Genomic DNA, 21,658 nt, shown 5'->3' on the forward strand with positions numbered 1-21,658 from the left:
GGAATATTTATAATGTTTTAATGAATTCATGTACTTAAATTACAGTTTTGATTTTGAATTACAATTCACTTAACATTACTTACCTAACACGGACGTTAGGTGATACGGATATATAGTATGAACGGTAATAGGTATTTTGTATTCTGCCTTGACGTCCGATGATAAAACTCCGCTGCAGGTATTAGTCCGAACAACTCCTCTTTCTGTCAAAGTTTGTTTATTTTGTGAAAAGAGAGCCGGTTGCAAATATACTACGCTATTTTTATTAATAAGGAGTGTTTTTGTATTAATAACAAATAAGAATAGTTAATTTTAAAGCTTTCAGGGAAAATAGGCGAACGTGTAAAATAAATTTTCCATCAAAATGCGAGATTTCGAACATAGCAATATTTCAGAATAATCGTATTTCTTTACCCTTACTACATTTGGCACTTAAACTCTCCCTAAGTTGGAGATCTAACTTTATTGGAAAGAACATTTATAAAGATGAGTCTTGGCCCCGATTCGATGTGTCGTCACCTTTTCGTCGTCGCCTTATAAGTGATCGAATAGGGATTCAAAGCGATTTTTGTATTTTTATTTGTGAGTATAATAGTTTATTTTACTGGCAGTTCTTTTTTGTTTCGGAACTGTTTAATATTTTGAATGCCTAATCTACTCAGGTATAAAGAATCACTCTAATCATGCAAGAATTTTTGATTTCGCTCCAGTTTTGTGTTTATTCATTAGAAAAACGTACAATACTGAAGATCGTGTCTGTCTTGAAAAGCCCTAAGCGATAGGGCGACTTGCTGCCTCCATACCGCTTAATACCTGCAGCTGAGTTTTTTTTATTTTTATAAAATAGGGGGCAAACGGGCAGGATGCTCACAAGATGTTAAGTGATACCGCCGCCCATGGACACTCTCAATGCTAGAGGGGCTCGCGAGTTTTAAGAATTTGTATGCTCTTTTATTGAAGGAGAAGTCGAATTGGTTCGGAAATACTTCAGTGGGCAGCTGGTTCCACATAGCGGTGGTGCGCGGCAAATATTGTCTTGAAAAACGCTCAGTCGTGAAACGTCGGATGTCGTAGGAGAATGTGAACTTTCACCTCGACGTCTGTCGTTCTACAACTGAGCGTTTATTAAGGCAGTTTATACCCCACACCACCACTTTCTGGAACCAGCTTTTCGAAATAATTTGACTTAGGGTCCTCTCTAGAGCTTTCTATCATTGAGAGTGTTTATAGGCGGCGTATTACTAACATTAGATGAGACTACTGGCCGTTTGCCACTTGTTGTATAAAAAAATATTTACCTCCATACGATTATTGTAGAAGACATGGTATATACGATACGACAATGTAAATTTTGTATATAAAGTTCATTGCAACCTCATCACACGCTTTCAGTCCTTCGGGCACTCATCTACAGCTCTTTAATTTACAGTTTACATCTTCAGTTCAAGTTGTTTGTCATGTTAAAGGACCCTTCCCAAACAAGTTGCCCAATTCCGGTTGCACCAAATATTGTCAAAGGTATTGACAAACTTACTAACGAGCCAACTTGTCTCAACACTGCCTTACGAGTTCGCCTCGACGTGGATTTCTAATTGCAAAGCTTTAATCACCCGATAATTAAACGATAATTTAGGTACGTGTACGCTAAATGTCTGGGCATAAGGTCTTTTGTATATATCTATACTAATACTATAAAGAAGTAATGGTTGTAGGATAGGTTTTTTGGTGCAAATGGGCAGGAGGCCTACCTGATGTTAAGTAATACCACTTCCCATGGACACTTACATTGCATACGCAAGTGCTGCATTAAACTAAAACTATAACAAATGATCAAACTGATACAGAAATCTGAGGCCCAGATTTATAATGGCTGGTCGGACAGGTTTTTCTTTAATATTGGTTGTTAAAAGCGACATTTGGTATTAAAAGATATGGATCTTTTAATACCAAATGTCGCGTGCATTCACACTTTGAACTTTATTCGTTGTGTTCGAACTTTATGCTTTGTCATATAATAAAAACCAAACTCTCGTTATACGATATGATATAAACTTATTCTCCCCATTAAATGCTTAGAATATCAATGTAGAATATATTAGAATATATGTACTATTCAATAAGGAAATAAAAAATTAAAAGATTAACGATTTTAAGACATAAACGAAGAAGCTGTATCGTAAAAATAATAATATAAAAGATTTTAACAGTTGAAACGTTATCAATTAATTAATTATTTAAAAAATAATTAATAACGTAGAAAGTTTCATAATAAATTCAACACAACGGAAAAGTTTAAAGTGAGTTGATCGCAAATATCTAAGTTAACTAATAACGAGACTGGCAATTTCGAGCGAGTGCGCTAAAGTTAATTAGCCAAAAGGAAATAGAAATAACTAAGTGAAAAGTCTGTAATTAACTGTGAAATAACAAGAAGTTGAGTCGGGCGAGGCGGCAGAGCGAACCTAGTTGAGTCGAGTTGGCAAATGTACTTGATACGGCTGGATGGTGATGGCGGGTTTTATACTTCAAAACGCCTGTCCCCTAATGAAACGTTCAGTTGGTTGATTTCAAAGTAGTTCGAAATATGTATCGATTTGAAAGTGGATAACGCTGATGATAAAGTAAAAACTTTAAGGGTCGGTTACACAATGTATGGATAAAGTACCAAATAGATATGCATCACAAATTATTTGGCATAAGAAACTTCATGTTTCATCGGACTCATAACTTATGATGGACTTTATGTGACGATTAGCGCTATCCGATAGTCGTGAAACGCAACAATGTTTATCCTACCAATAAGTAATAAATAGCTTATTTGGAACTTATGTAGAACTTATCAGTACATTGTGAAACAGACCCTAATTCTGATTATATCTATATATCAGTTATTTCGACAATGTATTTGCGTGTTGCTCCCACGAGAATGTAAGTGCGTGTCCCATGCCTATTGCTGATTGATAACAAATCTTTGTTTTATTCCGTTTATATATGTTTTATTATAGCTAATTATACTTAAAGATTTCATTACAACATGGTGTAATGGTTGCAACTCCTTACAAACATATTACAACATCTCGTCCGTTCTGCGCCCTTAATTTGAGAACTGGCAGTAAAAGTAAAATTAGAAGCATTTAACATTTCTTAAACCGTAGGTTGGGGCCTATTTGGGAATGTGGTTGAGCTCGAAGAGTGTGTCCGATCCATCTTCATTTGCAACGTAAGGTCTAGTGGCAGATTGGCGTTTCCCAGCACCGTTCCAGTAGTCGTACATTAGAAATATTCTGACCAAAAGATTCCCAGAGTCTGTTGCAAGCACCGGTTAACAAATACCTGGATTCTCTTCTACTATCATCATACTTTTGTCACTTGCTATACTAATAGCCAGTGTGACATACTAACTGACCTTGGTATTTTTAACGGTATCCGAGGAACGGGAAAAGAATACGAGGAGGTCATATCAAAAGATGTGAGGAAGATCTACCAAAAGGATGGAGAATTGGGCAGACCAGGATAGAGAGACGTGGAAATAATTGGGGGAGGCCTGTGTCGACGACAACAGGACCAACGTGGTTGCTAATAAATTTATTATTTCGCTATGTAAACTGGATTTAAGAATACCACTGTTTTATTAGAATAACATGTAAATTAAAAAATATCAGGGAATAATAGTGTATTTATTATTATATTATTAACTGAACTTAGTTGGAGATGAAAGTCCAAGAGAAACTTGGACATAAAAGCCTGAAAAACTTTCAAAAAGCTACATTTCACAATAAACATTAATTAATTACATCTGTTTGAAAATTCTAAGCTTAAATTCACAAATAAACATGATTAATGTGTGTCCCTTCTCAAATTATTTTTACTGAATGGGTAGCGTCGCTGTCACACACAAACGAACAATTTAACATCCCTTGTTCAAAAGTTGAATCCCGAAAATATCACGAATAAATGGGCAATGGAAAATAATAATTGAGCTTGATTTGAATTATTTTTCAGTTGTGATAAACTTTTGTATAATATACCTTCCAGAGTAGTCTGAAGTTACAAGTGTTTTAAATTTTATATTTTTCCTTTGTAGATGTATCCTATAATGCGGACCAAAATTTAATTAAATAAATGATACATATAGGCCATTCGAAGCAATCGTTGTGTTGCCATGTTATGATTACTTCAATTTCATATTCCTTAAAATTATATTACCTTATCTCTATATACAAATATGTTACTAGATTAAAAAAAACTGAAACTTAAAATCTTGTGAAACATTTATTTTAAAAGTATTATGACTCTATAAGTATGAACTCTATATAAAAATCTTGACAGTACCTTGACTTGCCACTGTAACAAGGTAATAAAGGGGTGGTTTAATGGACACATTCTGTAGCAGTTAAACAAAGTTGCCGGACCTAAACAAACGACAACGGTTTGCGCCGAGTGCTACTCGCAAACTGTTTGCAGTAGGCAAATTGTTTTGACGGCGGTTTAACATTTTCGACCGATTTTTTGTAACTTATTAATTATTTAGACTGCTAGTAAGCAGATCGGTGTTGGCTCAGTGGCTTTCGTATGCACATCCTTACTAAGGTCGTAAGCCCAATCCCCGGCTGTCCTAATGGATTTTCCTCTCGTACGTTGGAGGATAATATCTCGAAAAAATCGGACCTACACAAAAATTTGCCGGTGTGTGTCTGGAACATAATGCATCTTCTATTATAAATTTACCAATGCCTATTAGAAAAGTAAATGATCCCGAAACAGATGCCGAAACCTAAAAGGTGATAACGCCACAGGGTTTATTGCTTAGAGAAAAATAATAATTATAACGAATTTGGACTGTTGTTTTATCTCAACAGTATCAAATAATTTTTAAGTATAAAACAAGTGCCTCTTCATTCTCCTGTAATTAAATGTATATTCTTCATAAAGATGGGTAGATATTTTAACGAATTATCCAATCAAATAATATGTAATTAAATAGGATTGCAATTCATTATCACTATTTTGATAGTATTGAAAAATATGTAGTGAGTTCAAGGAAATATTTCAGAGGTAGAGTAATGTTTATAAACTTTATATAAATGAAGCATTTTGTGTAAACGTGTAAAATTCCGCATACGTGATCAACATGTATAAAGGTTTCTACTCAAGGCTTGTAGAAACGTCCGGCAACTTGATCTTGATGTTACATGGGCAGAACTTAGTTTTAGTGTTTGCTTGTTTCCTCCTTGTGCCTTAGAATTTACAAAATTACACAAATCAAGTACCAACAACTTTCTCATAGACAGAACTATTCCACGTCCAATAATATCAGAATGGTAAAGAAGGACTAACGAGCTTAAATCAGGTGGTGGGGAAGATTGGGTGAAAAATGCTCAAGATAGAGAAAAATGGAGCTAGTTGGAAGAAGTACTCTATAAGAGGTCGAAAAAAATAAAATTATTTTTAAAAGTACACTGCCACAGAGACGAACCTTTTAAAATTTGTTTGAATTTTCTCTTTATTAATTTTTAATTATTTTTATTATTACTAAGTAGGTTAAGAAAATTTTAAATACTGTATATTTGATTGTTATGTTTGGTGACATGAATAAATAAATAATTATTTGTGTATACAATTTTAAGTTTGTATCTATTGTAAATAGGGACAAATGCTTCAAGGAATAAATAAGGCGTAATTAATATTAATATCAGAATAATGGCTACATTCAATTGGCAAATAAAATCAGGGTTCAATAGCCTGTAAGCCCTCCATATGTTTACTATGTTCAGTGCAAACAGCAATCTTCGATCGATAATGCAACGGCCTTACACATGCTTACATAAGCTCCACTTACAATGAAAAGATTCTTAAGAATATATTTTCTAGTATGAAGAAAGTTATTTACAATAGCAAGGAACATTTGTTAACATTTTCTTGTGATGTGGAAATTGTAACAATGAAAGGAATGTTTGTTATTATTTTATTTTGCAAAAGTTACGCTTTTTGCGTTTTAACTTTAGAATTTTTGCTTACGTTAAAGCTTGCTAACCGCCAACTTAGTTTATATAAATAGAACTAAAAAGCTTAGTTTAAAACAATGTAGACATCTGTTGAAAGTGATATATTTATGAAACACGCCTCGTTTATTGCCTGTCTCTAGCGGGGGCGTTCTGGTTTTGAGAGACCGGAAACGTTTTGTAATAAAATTTCCTTGAAGTAAATATATTGAAGCCACTACATAAGTAGCAGTACAAATCATTGTATGCTAGTAATAAAATAGTTATAACGACTATTGTTATGGTATATTTTACTTTTATTGTTAATACACTCTGCTATCTGCAATCAATTTTAATATTGCAAAAATGTCTCGCGTAAGTAAGACGAATGGTGACTAAATCGTTCCCAATAGTGTTGTGCTGTCTAGACGTCGGGTCTTCCGATTCAGGTGACTGAACTCTTATGGAGCCTCCGTTGGCCACGGAAAAGGTTAATTCAATATATTTCATTCTGGGCATGTTTCCAAGAATTAGAATACAAGAAGGAAAATAATATTTAAACTGCTGCTAATAATTAATAAACTGTTTAAGTTATGCCAGTAACTAAAGTGATTTTTTTATTCTGTGTATGTGATTGTCTTCAATTGTCTTAATGTGAATAGCTAAATTAAGCTGTAACCAACTAGTTAGATTTAGAACTCTAAACATAGATTAAAAAATTTGGCAAATTATAAAGTTGTAATAAACTTTCATTTGTTTCAGACCACAAACAGTGCAGAGCCGCAAGTGGCAGTTCTGTGCGAGGCGGGCGCGTCCTACCACCCGCAATACATGTCCGCTGCCGGACGCTGGACACCCGACCTCACCACGAAACCGCGCAACTGCTTGAAGGACAAGATGGAGATACTTGATTACTGCAAGAAGGTATAAAATTAATTTAATTAATAATATTAACCTTTCTTTTTTTAACGATCATTAGATCGGTTTTAATTATTATACGTATTCTCCGACGTTATCAAACAATGTATATTTAAGTGAAGTTCATAGTTACTAAGCCTTTATTGTTGACATCGGTATAATATATAACCACTTGTTTAAGTTACACAACCTAACTTAATCTAATTAACATCAGATGTGCTGACTCTTCTTGTCCTATTCTCTTTATATCGTCTGCCCATCTCTTGCTCTGTCTTCCTCTTTTCCATTTCCATTGTTCTCGATAGACAATTCAGACACGCGACGTGACAGAGTAATACTTTATATACTAGACTTATTTTCGATTGGGTTTTGAGCTGAACTGTTAATCTCGTTTCTGAACTGAAAGGGAGTGGCGACAAACCCCACGGTGACCAGCCGGCTTGGGGGAGGTGTGTTTGGTGTGTTGGGATGTTCATAATTATAGTTAAATAATAAAAATAATAGAAAGGAAAATATTACCATAATTTCCGATGATTAAAAGTTAAGTCACGAAGCCCTCTGATAGAGGCAGGGACACGCGGCCTCTTTACTGATAACATTTTATAAGGTTTCTGTGTTGTTGTATGAAACTGAAACGTTTTTATCTTTCACCTATTATGAAGGTAAGCCTTATATCTTTTTATTGCGGGGAATGGCAATATACACACCTCTAACCCTCGTCCAAACCGTCTGCATTGCAAGTACCATATGTTACCATAGGTAGCCTTAATGTATTTTAGTGTTTTGCATAAATGTTCTATAAAGTATTATACGTATTGTAATATATATTGTATCATTCAGGTGTACCCAAGCCACGACATAACCAACATCGTCGAAGCCTCTCACTACGTCAAAGTGAGCAACTGGTGCAAACTCGGAACCGGAAACGCCGCTAAGTGCAAAGTTACTCGATGGGTCAAACCGTTCCGCTGTCTTGGTATGTATTTAAACTTATTTACCATGTACAATAACAAACACAAACTCATTCCAATTATGTGTAATAGCAAACACATTTAAAATTTCCTTAAGCAACATTATTATATATTTTCGCTTCCGGTCTTCAAGCATGAATTTTTTTTATAGTTGTCTAACGGAATAATTTTTTTTATTGTATGTAATCATAATCAACTCGCATTGTGATATACGATATATAATATAGTTTATAACTGTTCGTCTTACACTAGGAGTGATTATTACATTTATTACGTAATAATGACGACAAAACATGGTATCTATACAATAAAATGTGACAAAATTGGCGGCGATCGCCATGAACAAAATTATTTGTAATATTTTATAAATATAATGAAGTTTAGTTATTACTTGGAAAAGAGATGATATTAGGTTACTCTTAAAAGACATTCCTATCGTTTGATCAGAAACTTCCTCAAAGAATGTGAAGTATTACATAAATTCCCGTTAACTGCAAAGATCGTTTGGCGGCAGAAGGTCCATTCCAATCGGACGCGTTGCTGGTCCCCGAGAGCTGTCTCTTCGATCACATCCACAACCAGAGCAGATGCTGGCAGTTCTCCAGATGGAATGCTACAGCTGGAAGGGCCTGTGCACAACGTGGCCTTCGTTTGCGTACTTTCGCTATGCTGCTTCCGTGTGGCATCAGCCTGTTCTCAGGCGTTGAGTTTGTCTGTTGCCCAAAACATTTTAAAGGTAAGAGACCTATATTTTTTCGAGGTTTCGAAGACGAAGTTTTCTTTAGCTTTTAGAGTGGTTAGTTTTCTTTGCCTATTGATTAATGCATAAATAAATTAAAGCTTATGAAATATATGCTAGTGTGATTATTTGAGAATTCTAATATTTTGGAAAATAATAAATTATAAAACTCTTATTGATATAAGATGATACATTTCAGAAAATGTAAAAATGCATAAACCCATGGAAGTTGGTGTGCCCGTGAGCCCTGGCGGTGAAGAAATGCTCGCCGCATCTGCTGCGATGGATGAACGTGATGATGAGCTTCTTGATGATGAAGATGCACTGGCCGATGACGATGACGACACCCTTAACTTGAGCGATGATGACGACGATGATGACGCTGATGACGGTAAGGAAATATATATTAAACTCACAGAAATGAAATCGCCACCTGAACCATTGTTGTCTATAAGATTTTAAAGTTTGCTGGTCGCTTCCTTGTCTGCGCCAACAAACTACAAATCGGCTTTTAGGGAAGGTTTTGATAAAGAAACTGCATTTCTTCGGAAACCAAGCTTTCCTGAATGCGTGCTGGTCCATAGGCTACGGGAGTCTCCTCTTAATGACAGCTCTTCTGCGCCGTATTGTAATCTAATAGTGATATGACAATTGACATTAAATAGTGATTGACATTGAATTTAATTGCTTAAGACAAATTATTACCTAAGCATAATTAAGCTCTATTTTTAGACATGGATGAAGATGAAGATGCCGATCTATCGCGTGATGATGATGCCGAGGACGATGACTATACGGACGGTGATGACTCGGCCTGGCCCCATCCTGAGTCTTCATCTGCTCCATCTACTACTACGTCTACAACCACCACTACGACCACAACTACTGCTGTAAGTTTCATGTCATTGTAGAATTAAGATAAAAGAATACTGTGTTTCAAAATATTAAAAAGCCTTATTATAATTTCAACTTAAATAACTGATTTAAATTTAAGTACGGCTATTGAGACGACACTGTTAATATACATTTAACTGAAATGAATACTAAATATGATATTTAATTCGATAGTAACAAATAAATATATGAAGTACTTAGATTAGGAAGGAAGCGTTTGTTATTATTTTCTGGTGTTATTTACAGGCGTCAACTGCAACATCCGACCCTTACTTCTCCCACTTCGACCCACGTACTGAACACCAGAGCTACAAGGATGCTCAGCAGAGACTCGAAGAGAATCACCGTGAGAAGGTAAGCATTTTCTATATCTTCAAGAACTTATAACTTATGATGTGATTTTGGGTAATGTGACAACTACAGTGCATCCTATTATTGATATATTGAATACTAACTTTATCAAACTTATTACTAATAATCCTCCTTTTTTAAAAGTACCTTTAAAGAAATTGCATCATAACTCTTCATCGTCGTGGTCATCAGACGATTAATTAGTTTAAAAGTCCATAACTCATAAATTACAGATTACAAAGGTGATGCGCGAATGGTCTGAACTAGAGGATCGTTATCAGCAGATGATGGCTTCTGACCCAGTTGCCGCTCAGACTTTCCGACAACGTATGACTGCTAAGTTCCAGTCTAACATTCAGGTATTATAAATATACTCTTTAAAGATGATTTTAATTCTGTTGCACAGCCTTACTCTACAGTCGCCGTGAGGGAATCTCCGCCAATGGGAACAAAACACAAAATGCTAAAGCATTTTAACATCCGTATTTAACTTAAACTCTTGTATCTCATATGAGTGCCATACACTCAGATATGGACTTAATAAATCGTACGCCATTTCGCAGACCTTGGAAGAAGAAGGCGTGGCTGAACGTCGTCGTTTGGCTGCATTGCATCAACAACGCGTGTTGGCCCATCTTGCCCAACGCCGCCGGACTGCACTTGCTTGCTACACTCGTTCTCTTCGAGACGCACCCCCAAATGTAAGAAAGTTCACTCATTGTAATTGAACCTATTTTTGAGTTAAAAATAATTGCTTCATTCTCAATACATAGATGACGTTTCATTTGATTAAACGTGATACGTACAGTAAGATTTTACGTACATTAAATATGACATGTTTATCAAATGTCAAGTCACAACTCGACAACATCCCAACCTATAGTATATATATAACATATGTTATTGGTACAAAATATGATTACCATTTTATTACGGTTGAATGAGGTATAAAATTGCTCTTCAGGCCCACCGAGTTCAGAAATGCCTTCAACGTCTTGTACGAGCTTTGGCGGCTGAACGTAGTGGAGCATTAGCGGCGTGGCGCCGCGCTGCCGCTGCTGGTAGGGAGGCTGCTGCTGCTGAACGGGCCAGTGCTGCTGACAGGTTACAGGTATATAACTTGGGTATACTTAACACTGCAGAATTTGTAATACTTGTACTATACTGAGGTAAAAAAATGCCTTATACATCTAAAGAAACATACATAATACAGAAAGGCTTCATGAACGCCTCGACTGTTAAGTTAAGAGAGATTTTTTAGCAATTTTATGAAGCTGGCATTAACGTTTTTCAAACTATATACAACAATACAAAAATATCAGTCTATATTAATCTTTCTATGCGATAGTAAGCAATAATAGACATTTATGCTATAAAATAAATAAATATTGTGTCTGTACCATAATGTACAAACGAAATAGTTACAATTTGAATAATTTATAAAATATACCAGGACGCTGACCGCGCCCTACAACGTGCCCTGTCTGCCCTTCGTCGTCGCCCTCACCTCTACGCCAGCATCGGGACTGCTATTGAAGATTATGTTCAGGTACACAACATAAACTATACATACCCTATACAACAGGGTATAGGGTCCACAACCGTTGCTGGTATTAAATTAATTTCCGATATTTTAAATGCTTGGGAAAATGATTATGATGCCATTGGTTTTTTGCGATTTGATAAATTGACTGTGTCCATCACGAAAGCCTAATCAAAAACTTCAACACTATGGCAATGATGAAAAATGGATTCATACCTGAACGATAGAATTTAAAAGGTAACGATATCACGAAGATCGTCTAAGGCTCCATACTTGGTCCCTTGACCAAATGACCTACCATTTCTTGTAAAGGAGGATTTTGAATTAATTTTACTACATAAATTCTCTATATACAATATTGTAGTGAATATGTAATGTAAAAAGAACTATAATTTAGTAACTAAGTTTCTTAAAAGCTTCTTGTAAATCTTTCTCAATAAAAAAGATATTCTAAGATCGTGTGTTCGAGCCCCCAACTATGCACTAATTTACATATTCTACTCAATCTTTAATCAAAACCAATAAATTCCAGTCTATGCAATCTAAAGACGACATGGCCGTTTCCCTGATGTCCATGACTCCTGAGGCTGAAGAACTGTTGCTTGACCGCATCGAGGCTGAGGTCCAAAGGGAGCAGGCAGCACGCGAACAACTCAACGCCAAGAGAGAGGAACGTACCCGACAAAGACAGGACATTGAGAACGAGAGGGCCAAGGTAGGAGCAACTATTTTTACTTTTTCACCCACACCTATTCGTACATTCGGTGACCATGCCAGAGACGTTTATAGATAAAGTCAACAATAGCAGCAACAACAGATGTGCATAACAAATGTTACTTGTATGAAGCGAGAGATACTTATTACGCTTCTGATCTGTGGACTCTGCCATAGAAAAACAGACATGATTTATATACTTTTATGAAGATTTTATTATCTCAAATGTCTGGTATTTTCCAAATATAAAAAAAATATTATGAGTTTTAGCGAAATGCGTACTGCTTTTCAGCGCCATCTAGCGAGCTCTATTATAATTATGTTAAATTTATTCTCAGTACACTGTTAAAGTATATTTGGAACACGAACGATAGATGTCTCCATTAAAAGTTTATAGTGTAGGACACACCTCACACCAACTTAGTAAATAAATTCATTTAGTTAAACCCCATGAAATGTTTTATTTTCAGTTTCGCAAATATCAGACATAGTTACGAAATAAGAAGAGATTATTCAAGACACTAAATAAATACTTTATTGCTCTAGACATCAAACGGTGTGAAGGAAAGCGAAGAGACTGATGACGAGGCCAGTGAGGTGAACGACATGGATGAAACCACTTCAGCTGGGACTACGCCTTCATCTGCTCCTCCTTCCGCGGCGCCTTCTCCCTCCGCCCCGGTTTCGGTGCATGACCTTACCACTCGTGCGGCTTTCACTCAGGAGACTACTACTACTGTAAGCACTGAACATTAATTTATCTTATTCCATATTTATTTACGCCCAACAAAAAGATTCACCGTCGGAAATCAAGGCAGAATACAAAATAATTTTCTTATCACCTTGACGTTCTTCAACTGAGCGTTTCTTAGGCCAGAATTTCCGAAAGAATTCGACTAAGGATGTCTCAACCCAACGCAACTTGCGAGCCTTCTGGCAATGTCAGTACCCATGGGCAGCAGTATCACTAAACATCAGGTGAACCTCCTGCCCGACTTCCTCGTAATAACCCAGATCCTTAAAAAATCACGACCCACCCATGTAGGCGGTCTTATCGTGTATAAGCGAATTATAGGTAACATAAACAGAGCTAATAATAATAAAGTACTGCAAAATAATAAATTGTGAACAAATCTAATATCGGGATATAAAAATACATAAGTCATGTAAGACGTATATAAGGACAAGTGTAATTTCTATGTAGTTGCACGTTATTGAAACAATTCAGCATGTTAGTACCAAAATTTCCCCAATATCCAGGTTGATTTTCTGACTTAGAGAAAATTAATACAGTTAATATGCTTGTTGAGATTCATATGTTTGTGTGTCTTGTCTGTGTATATGCATTTAAGAATAAATTAGTTTAAATTATTTACATACTTCAGGAAATCATAACCAGCACAATGACTGAGGCTCCCGAAAGTGAGACTGAAACTGGTGAGATTGGTGAAACTTCAAGTCGACGCTCCACTGGCGAGGTGAGGATATCAAATCAAAAACAGTTCTAATATTGTGTATCTGGAATCTTTTTAAAATAACACAGCCTAGCTGACGAATGCCTTTGGGTCTACATTTTTTCTTACGTCTATTATTACTTTTGCCCTCAAACATGACTCATGTTTAAATAATATGACAACTTAAGAAGACGCGCGGCTAACCAGATCCATACTACTTCTTCACAATCGAGTAGCTCACAATATCGCAACATACAACTCACGGGACTCTTTGAATTGAAGAAGTTACCGCAATCCGCCAAGTTTCCTCAAATATACAATGTACAAACTTAACTATGTAGAAATAAAGAATATTGGGTACGGGTTTAAATTTTCTCGTGCTTAATAATAATGAAAAATATATATAGATTTGTTCAGTTTTCAAAGGCTTACTTTTAGCATCAAAATGAATGTTATTCTTAAATATTCCAGACTGAGGGCGAAGGGCTTCGTGCGGCTCTAGAGCAGGCGGAAGAACGTGCGCCGCCACCACCTGCGCACGCGCTGAAACACGAACTGCAACACACCCAACCCGTGTGTATTATAGTTCTTATTTCATTTAGCATTATCAATTCATCTAGGTACTAATGAATCAAAACTAAACAACAGGGTGGGCAGGCAATAAGAACATTATTCAAAATCAATTAATATTATATGATCAATAATAATAATACATAGTATGATTATCACTATGAAACATGTTGTGTAGTGTTTTAATTTTTTTGTAAAAGCGATTTATGTTTTTATGCCTTGGTTACATTACACACTATAGTTTAATTATTTCGTAAAATAATTATACAGTAATCAACACGATATGAACATTTAAACTAGACACAAGACGTTTAACTCGAAACGTCGTAAATAAAAACATTTACTACATTACAAAATAATGTATATAAAAATGGAATTTTTTTGTTTGTTTAGTAATTAAGTTTTTTTTTTCGGAAAACCGAACGTTCTCTACGGGGTAGCATAGCAAAATGTTCATATGGAACATTTTTGTATGTAGCTACTAAAAAGGTAGGCTAACTAAACTAATTAAGGTAAAAATTGTAAAAGATTGGGGATGGATTCCATAAAAAAATATTAAATTATCTTTTAAATATTTGACAGGGCTACACGGTGCGTGGTGCACCCAGCAACGGTGGGTCTGGAGCTTTGTACCCCGCCCTATGCGTGGGCGGCGCCGCCCTGGCTGCAGCCGCCGCTGTCGCCCTCGCCGTCGCTCGCCGCCGCGATCGCGCTCCATCTGCACAGGGATTTGTTCAGGTCAGTTACACTATTAGAAAATTTATTGATTATTCCCTACCCATATTCCCTGTATTGAATAAATTAAAAATGGCTTGTTAATAATTAAATATGATCTTGTTTTTCTTAGAAAAAATCGAATGCTTTTTATTACGAATAAAGTCAATATCCATATTATTTTTATGAAAGTAATGTTAGACTCACCTTACATGAACCCATCACTGGTGACGGCCTCCAGTCGTTTCCATACCTCTCTATTCTTCGATTTTTAGCCATTTAATCCTTCCATAGCATCCTTTTCCTTTGCTGTCTTCCCGTCTAAATACTACGTACTAAACTTTTTAGCAAGATAAGATACCTTTTTTCTGTTTAAATGGGTGGTAACATTGCTAGCTTATCCAATACAATCCCTGTAGCTTTACAAAAAAACTCTATTCTGTCTGAGCAAGTTTCTGAAATGTTAATTATTTACTACAAAGTATCTAAGTTTTTAGATATCTTTTTTGGCAAAGTCCTCCTCTGACCACTATCTGCCATGTCTGTTTACTTCTCTATCATATATACCATATCCACCTTATAAATTGTCTACATAAATTATTGTGTAATGTAATGTAATATAACTCATAGCCATAGAGTATTCTTACTTATAGGTGATTCGGTTTAAACATACTTTATTTCTCAAAGAATTACACTTATTGAGAAAATTTAGAGTAGGTTAGTGCATCCTGTTAAGAATATATCTAAAAATAAGTTATTTAAAATAAAAATATTAGTTGAAAATGTATAATATTTTGTACATATGTGCAGGTAGGTCGCATCGATGTTACACCGCGTAAAAGTAATAATTTCTTAGACGCTCGTTTACAGATATCCGTATAATTCCATAAAATATTGGAATCGTAATGGCTTTAATTATATTTTTATTTACCCAATCAGAGTAATTATCACTTGACATAAATAAAATAATTTTTTAATTGTATGTGTTTGTCCGAAGGTTGAACAAACCGGCGCAGTGGCTCCCACACCTGAAGAGCGACACGTCGCCAACATGCAAATAAACGGATACGAAAATCCTACTTATAAATACTTCGAAGTTAAGGAGTAGATTCTCTCCCTCCCGCTGTACCGCCAGGCTTGTCTTCCTCCGTCTTTCTAAATATAAAGGTGGAGTGTTATGTTGTTATGCCATCAGCAGATTTCTTGCGAATTAGAGGTGTGTGCTTGCGTCCTATTTCTGGGTTTTCGCCCTGTCCCTTTATCTATGTCCTTTGAATTAATTCTTTATGGAATGAATGTGTGAGCCTATAATTGTATGTACTCGATCTGCGAGCCTGGTGGTATCATGTTTATAAAGCTTGTGTGATTAGTCAATATATTATTTGCGATATTTCGCAATCAGTCAAACAATACTTTAAAGTGATATTGTTTTATGTTTATGTTAATTTATGTTTGCACCAAATTTATTTATTTACCTTCTAAGATTAGTGTTAAGTTTTCGTCTAGTGTCCTAGATTTTTAAGTGTCACTTTGTAGGCAAGTTTTTTAAATTAAGTTTTGAGGCAACCGACTGTGCAGATAACGGAAATTAATTGCCGCACGCGACTTTGATTTACCCATATTAAATGATCTCAATTTTGATAAACTGATTTATCTTTTTGCACATTTCTACATAGATGGCCGTTATCTGTGCAGTTTGTCGAATAAACGTCCAAGGTACGCAGTGTATATAAACTCCGCGTACGAATTCGAACCTTATTAATTACACCTAAAGCCCGCTTTCCTTTTCTAATGTAGGTAGAACATAACGTGAATTTTATGTAATAAAATGCGAAGATATATTTTAATAATTATTGTGTACTTAGCAAAGGAATGGGCGGCAAAGCCGGCGCGGGCGAACGCTTCTTTCGGCCTTCTAGTCTACTTCTAGTCTATCTATCTTTTATATCACTCTATGAATCTCTAACAGGTTTTGTTCGTTTCTATTTCTACATCGTTTGCCCGCGGGACAATACTTTTAGTTTAGCGCCGTGTGCTCACAACAGTTCAGCCTAAAAGTTTGACGAACTTCAGGCAATCTAGTCATCGCGCGCCATCATGGCTTGTTTCGTTCGAGTACTCGGCAACGGCGAGCAGTATAGCTTAGTGGGTGTATGGTTATTGTATAAGTAGATGTACAAAAAGTAATACATTATATTATAGATGTTTTAGCGTCAGATAGATATAAAGCAAAATATAATTATATATCGCATTCGTCCGATTAATGTAAGGGCTTGCGCTCGTGTCTATTCCCACGTACCACACTTAATGTTACGCCGTAGTTAAGATGTATTTCTGCCTCAGTATTATATACATTTAAGCTTATTTATTACATAAGCTAATTTATATACACGAGTTCCATTTATTCACGGGCGTAGTGACGTAACTACATAAGGAAGTCATATCAAACGCGCCTCGGCGCTTTGTGTCTGGAAGATTGTCGAGCGTCTCTGGAATATGTCTGGTAACGCTCGACAAAGGAAGGATGTTAATGAGGCGCGCCCGTAGCTTTTACGGCATTTAAGATAACTCACAGTATCGTAAGTCTATTCCCGCATCAAGTATCCGCTGTATTTTTAATAACTAAGTGACGAACCGACCACTTATTTTTCTAAACTCTTTGCTCAAAGTCATCTGTCTTTTGTCGGTATTTTAAAATTTATTGTGTCCATTTGATGTTTAATATGGATGTCGTCAATAGCAATCGATGTACCTATGTAGTGATCCTAATTTGTGTAAAACCTTACCACTGTTTCACGTATTTTAAGACATAATAAAATAAATGGTTTGAATATTTTTGTGTTTCCTGTGCTGCATTTTATTGTGAGTTCGAAGTTCAAATTAAATCAATAAAATATAGAAATACAAAATTAGTGTTGTTATTGGGCAGAAGCCTTTTATGTTAGCAACATCCGTTCTTAATTTGTTTGTTAGATTATTATTGATTGATGTTTTCTGAATTAGCAATTAATTACAATACTTGACGATTTTGGTAAATTAAAAAGTATATACATACATATAAGTATATACCTTTCAACATTATTTATTTATTAACATTTCGTTGCATACATAAATATATTACAAATGACATGAAGGATTAGGAAGATTTTCTTATTTAACTGGCGGCCTTATCGCTTTAGGCCTTATTATCGCCTTATCTTCCAGGCAACCAATGTGATAAAAAAAGAGTAAGCAAGAAAATACATAAGACATATAGTTATTAAGACCAAAACTAATGGAACAAAACTAAGCTATTAAAACATGTAAACAGTGATTAGAACGATATTAAAGAAAAAAGACACTTGAAAAAGAAAAAATGCACATGAAGTCATTATATTTACGTTAACATATCATATATTATACATGAAAGGCATGAAGACCCAAATATTAAAAATGTAATTAAGATTATCCCGGTTGGAACATTACATATACATATTAAAATTTGAAAATGAAATTAATATTGAAATGACTAGTTTCCGAGAAACTCTATCTTACTATAGGTCTAAATCTATAGGTAGGTCACAGTTTGTGATAACTCCGCATGTTCTTATTTATTGTTGCGCCATCTATTAGATAAGTTAAACATTACGTCGCCCAAATATACTACCATTTAAGGATACGTTCTTAACTTAAATGTTTGTAACACAGATGGCACCACATACATTTTAAACGTAAGGTCCTATGTACACATGGCGTATACATTCTTGCTCTAATTACTAATTCAGGATTCCCGCTAGATTCGGCCACAACTAAGCAAACGTGGGGTTATGAGTGAATAATAAGAGGACAATTTAATGTTATAAGTGTACGTGTTTTGAATTACCACATTTAAGATTGTTTCATAATTAAAATTTAGATAAATTGGCTTTACGTAAAGAACATTTCGCAGTGAACAAATAGACAAATTAATCTTGCTTTATTTCTATGAATTGGCTACAGATAGCAAATTATAATTCATTTTCATGCTTATTAAACATTTCTTATATTCAAATACGAAATATTTAAAACGCTAAAAATACCTTCCTTACTTGGAGTGCTATCCGCACTATACTTTAAGGTTCATTTTCCGACGAAGCTGTTTCGGATGAAAACAATCAAGGCCGATCACGACATGTAAATCAATTCATACAGACAATCCACAGAAATATGTTTGCTCCTTTAATGGATAACTAGGAATCGATTGTTTAGCACCTAAAGTAATTTCACTTTAAAAAATACTTAATATTAGTAACATAAATTCTTGCCAGTTCTTGCCCGCTCTACGCCCATGCGAACTAGTAGTAAATGTAAATTTAGGATTAAATTAACTTCGTTTCTAACGTTCATAAGTGTACTTGTTTACCTATATGAATAAAGTTATTTTGATTTTGACTTAAGTAAGCAACTTGTTTATTATTCTATCACACAAAACACTTATAATTAAAGCTGTCTTTCATTGCTATTGTATTGTTATCATCTAGATTTAAACCATTGTAGGCCGCATTATGCGACAAAAAAGATCCGTGCATCTGTTTTTCTCCAATCTCAAAAAAAAGTTGATAACATACGAAACCGAACTTTTAGATGTTGTCTTTGGAGAATCGTAGAAAATTAATTCATGTATCAATTGCAATTAAGATACTTAACAATCAGCTTGATTGCCCCAACCTTTGTACCCCAGGCATCATTCCATTTGCCCCTCCTTTACGTAGAACGCGTTTTGGCACAAAGCTCACTAATGTCCAGATTGAGCATTCTATCTGGATATCCATAATCGCTCCCCTCACTCTTTAAAATCGTTTTTAAATAATATAATTGTGTATGAATATACCAGTTTTAGTCGATACTATATTTCGATTATATTAATAGATGCTGTTGTTTTTAGATTAGACATACTGGTGTCTCAGTGCTGAATCTCAACTCAGCATCGTGTAAAACGTGTTGCCATTCGGGAGCCATAGTTTGTGTTGCCTCATTTCTGAATCAATCCCTTAAAGCTTAACTTAGTTAAAAACTTAAACAGGTTTTTACAATTTAATTGTTTTGTTTAAATTCTCTTCATGTATGTATCAGTGTGCCGAGGGTTTTTTATAAAGAAATCATTAAATATTAAATATATACTTATATCTCTGTTTGAACGCGTTTAGCAATTATAAATGAAAAATGTGTTCAAAATCCATTTTTCAATAAGGAGGAGTTAAGCAGCACTAATAGTAAGCTTTCGAACATTTTATATTATTACGTCAGGGATTAAAGCTTTAAGCTTCTAATAAAACCAACCAACCAAAAAAATGAGTGCGTGTACACTACACACGTAACAAGTGAAACTTCTTTATGGCCTTATTTTTCGAAAAATGTTTGTGTATATAGATATATACACAAATAATACAAGTATTTCATTTTACCTTATTACTACTAAGATTATTACAGAATTTCATTCATAGTGATAGAATTATTACTATCATTGTTATCGTTATTATATATTTTTGTTATTAATGGCGTCGATTCTCTTCGAATTAACCGTCGTAGGGACAAGGAAAGGATGACGCGTAACTGAAAAATGTGACGGTAATTTTTTTTCCAACGCCGAACCAGAAGTTTTACTTCAAAAATTTAAGCATGAGCTTTGTTGTTACTATTATCGACCCTGTAAATGATACCTATAATGAGTAATAGAAAATCCAGTGTCTTTTCCGTTTAGGCTTCACACGTCTGTGTCTGTTGCGTGAATTTGTTTTCCTTTATAGCTGTGACACACGCCGTCTCTTTGGGTAAGGCCGCTATCACGATGTTTTCCTTCACAATACGAGTGTTAAATGCGGACATAGAAAGTCCATTGGTACATGGGTTCGAGCTGTTTTATAAGCCCTTAAATCAGTCGTTAACTAAACGGAGGGATCAAGGTTGAGATTCACCGTTCCATAAAAACGTACTTAGTTAATTGACGACTCGATGTACGGTGGTAACGATGTTTGACAAAGGGATAATGTACAATTATGATGATTCGAGAATCATACTTTGTAGGTATTGTGTGACGAGTTGGACACTTGAATAACACGACGAAATTTATTTATGTGACTATAAAATAAATAAATCAATGGCGCTACAACCTTTTTAGGTCTGGGTCTCAGATTTCTGTAACGTGATAGGCTAGTAGGTGATCAGCCTTCTGTGCCTGACGCAGGCCGTCGACTTTTTTGGGTCTAAGGCAAGGCCCGCTTCCTCCCTACATTTTCCTTCACCGTTCGAGCCAATCGTTCGCATTAAATGCGCACATAGAAAGTCCATTGTTGGCCAGCCGGGACCGAACCTACGATCTCAGGGATAAGAGACGCACGCCGAAGCCACTAGGCCAACACTGTTCTGTGAATATAAGGAAACGCATATATAATAATATCGTTATAAATACTAGTTACTTTAAAAAAAATATATTTATTTTAATTCAAACAAGTTATCCTTGAATTTACGAAAATTGCAGAATATTCATCTAAGCTTTGATTTTATTTATTTATTTTAGTTGACAGTGAGATGATTATCTGCTTTTAAGATTGCAATCTCGAAGTAACTGTCCATAAATTAAATAATAGTAAATATAAAAAGAACTATTATTTTATAAGATTCGGAAACTTGTGTCCTTATATAACAGACAAGCCCCGTTACTCGGAGAAACACTACTGTCTCTTTCCATCCCACTGTTAACACTGTTAGTCAGAAACAGATAACATAGATTGATTTTAGTTTAGCGCTTTATACTTTAAAAATTGTATAATTATGATAATAACGAAATTTAA

General features: G+C 35.1%; 1 protein-coding gene across 5 annotated transcripts in view; it reads left to right on the forward strand.

Moving 5' to 3' along the window:
* LOC123714285 (amyloid-beta-like protein) overlaps nucleotides 1-17,742 on the forward strand; it is a 110,204-nt gene extending 92,462 nt beyond the window's left edge. The window contains exons 2-17 of one of the 5 annotated variants that reach the window (XM_045668495.1): nucleotides 6,744-6,905; nucleotides 7,740-7,875; nucleotides 8,370-8,606; nucleotides 8,809-9,000; nucleotides 9,342-9,499; nucleotides 9,750-9,857; nucleotides 10,067-10,213; nucleotides 10,418-10,555; nucleotides 10,819-10,965; nucleotides 11,308-11,403; nucleotides 11,930-12,112; nucleotides 12,658-12,849; nucleotides 13,497-13,589; nucleotides 14,037-14,138; nucleotides 14,718-14,873; nucleotides 15,847-17,742. In XM_045668495.1, the coding sequence (XP_045524451.1) occupies nucleotides 6,744-6,905; nucleotides 7,740-7,875; nucleotides 8,370-8,606; nucleotides 8,809-9,000; nucleotides 9,342-9,499; nucleotides 9,750-9,857; nucleotides 10,067-10,213; nucleotides 10,418-10,555; nucleotides 10,819-10,965; nucleotides 11,308-11,403; nucleotides 11,930-12,112; nucleotides 12,658-12,849; nucleotides 13,497-13,589; nucleotides 14,037-14,138; nucleotides 14,718-14,873; nucleotides 15,847-15,957 (2,358 nt within the window). In that variant the 3' untranslated portion in view covers nucleotides 15,958-17,742. The remainder of the gene's footprint in view (nucleotides 1-6,743; nucleotides 6,906-7,739; nucleotides 7,876-8,369; nucleotides 8,607-8,808; nucleotides 9,001-9,341; nucleotides 9,500-9,749; nucleotides 9,858-10,066; nucleotides 10,214-10,417; nucleotides 10,556-10,818; nucleotides 10,966-11,307; nucleotides 11,404-11,929; nucleotides 12,113-12,657; nucleotides 12,850-13,496; nucleotides 13,590-14,036; nucleotides 14,139-14,717; nucleotides 14,874-15,846) is intronic. The other 4 variants (XM_045668498.1, XM_045668496.1, XM_045668500.1 and 1 more) reach the window with 4 other exon arrangements.
* Nucleotides 17,743-21,658: the final 3,916 nt, after the last annotated feature.

This window comes from Pieris brassicae, chromosome 9 (assembly GCF_905147105.1).
Source record: "Pieris brassicae chromosome 9, ilPieBrab1.1, whole genome shotgun sequence".
NCBI lineage: Eukaryota > Metazoa > Arthropoda > Insecta > Lepidoptera > Pieridae > Pieris > Pieris brassicae.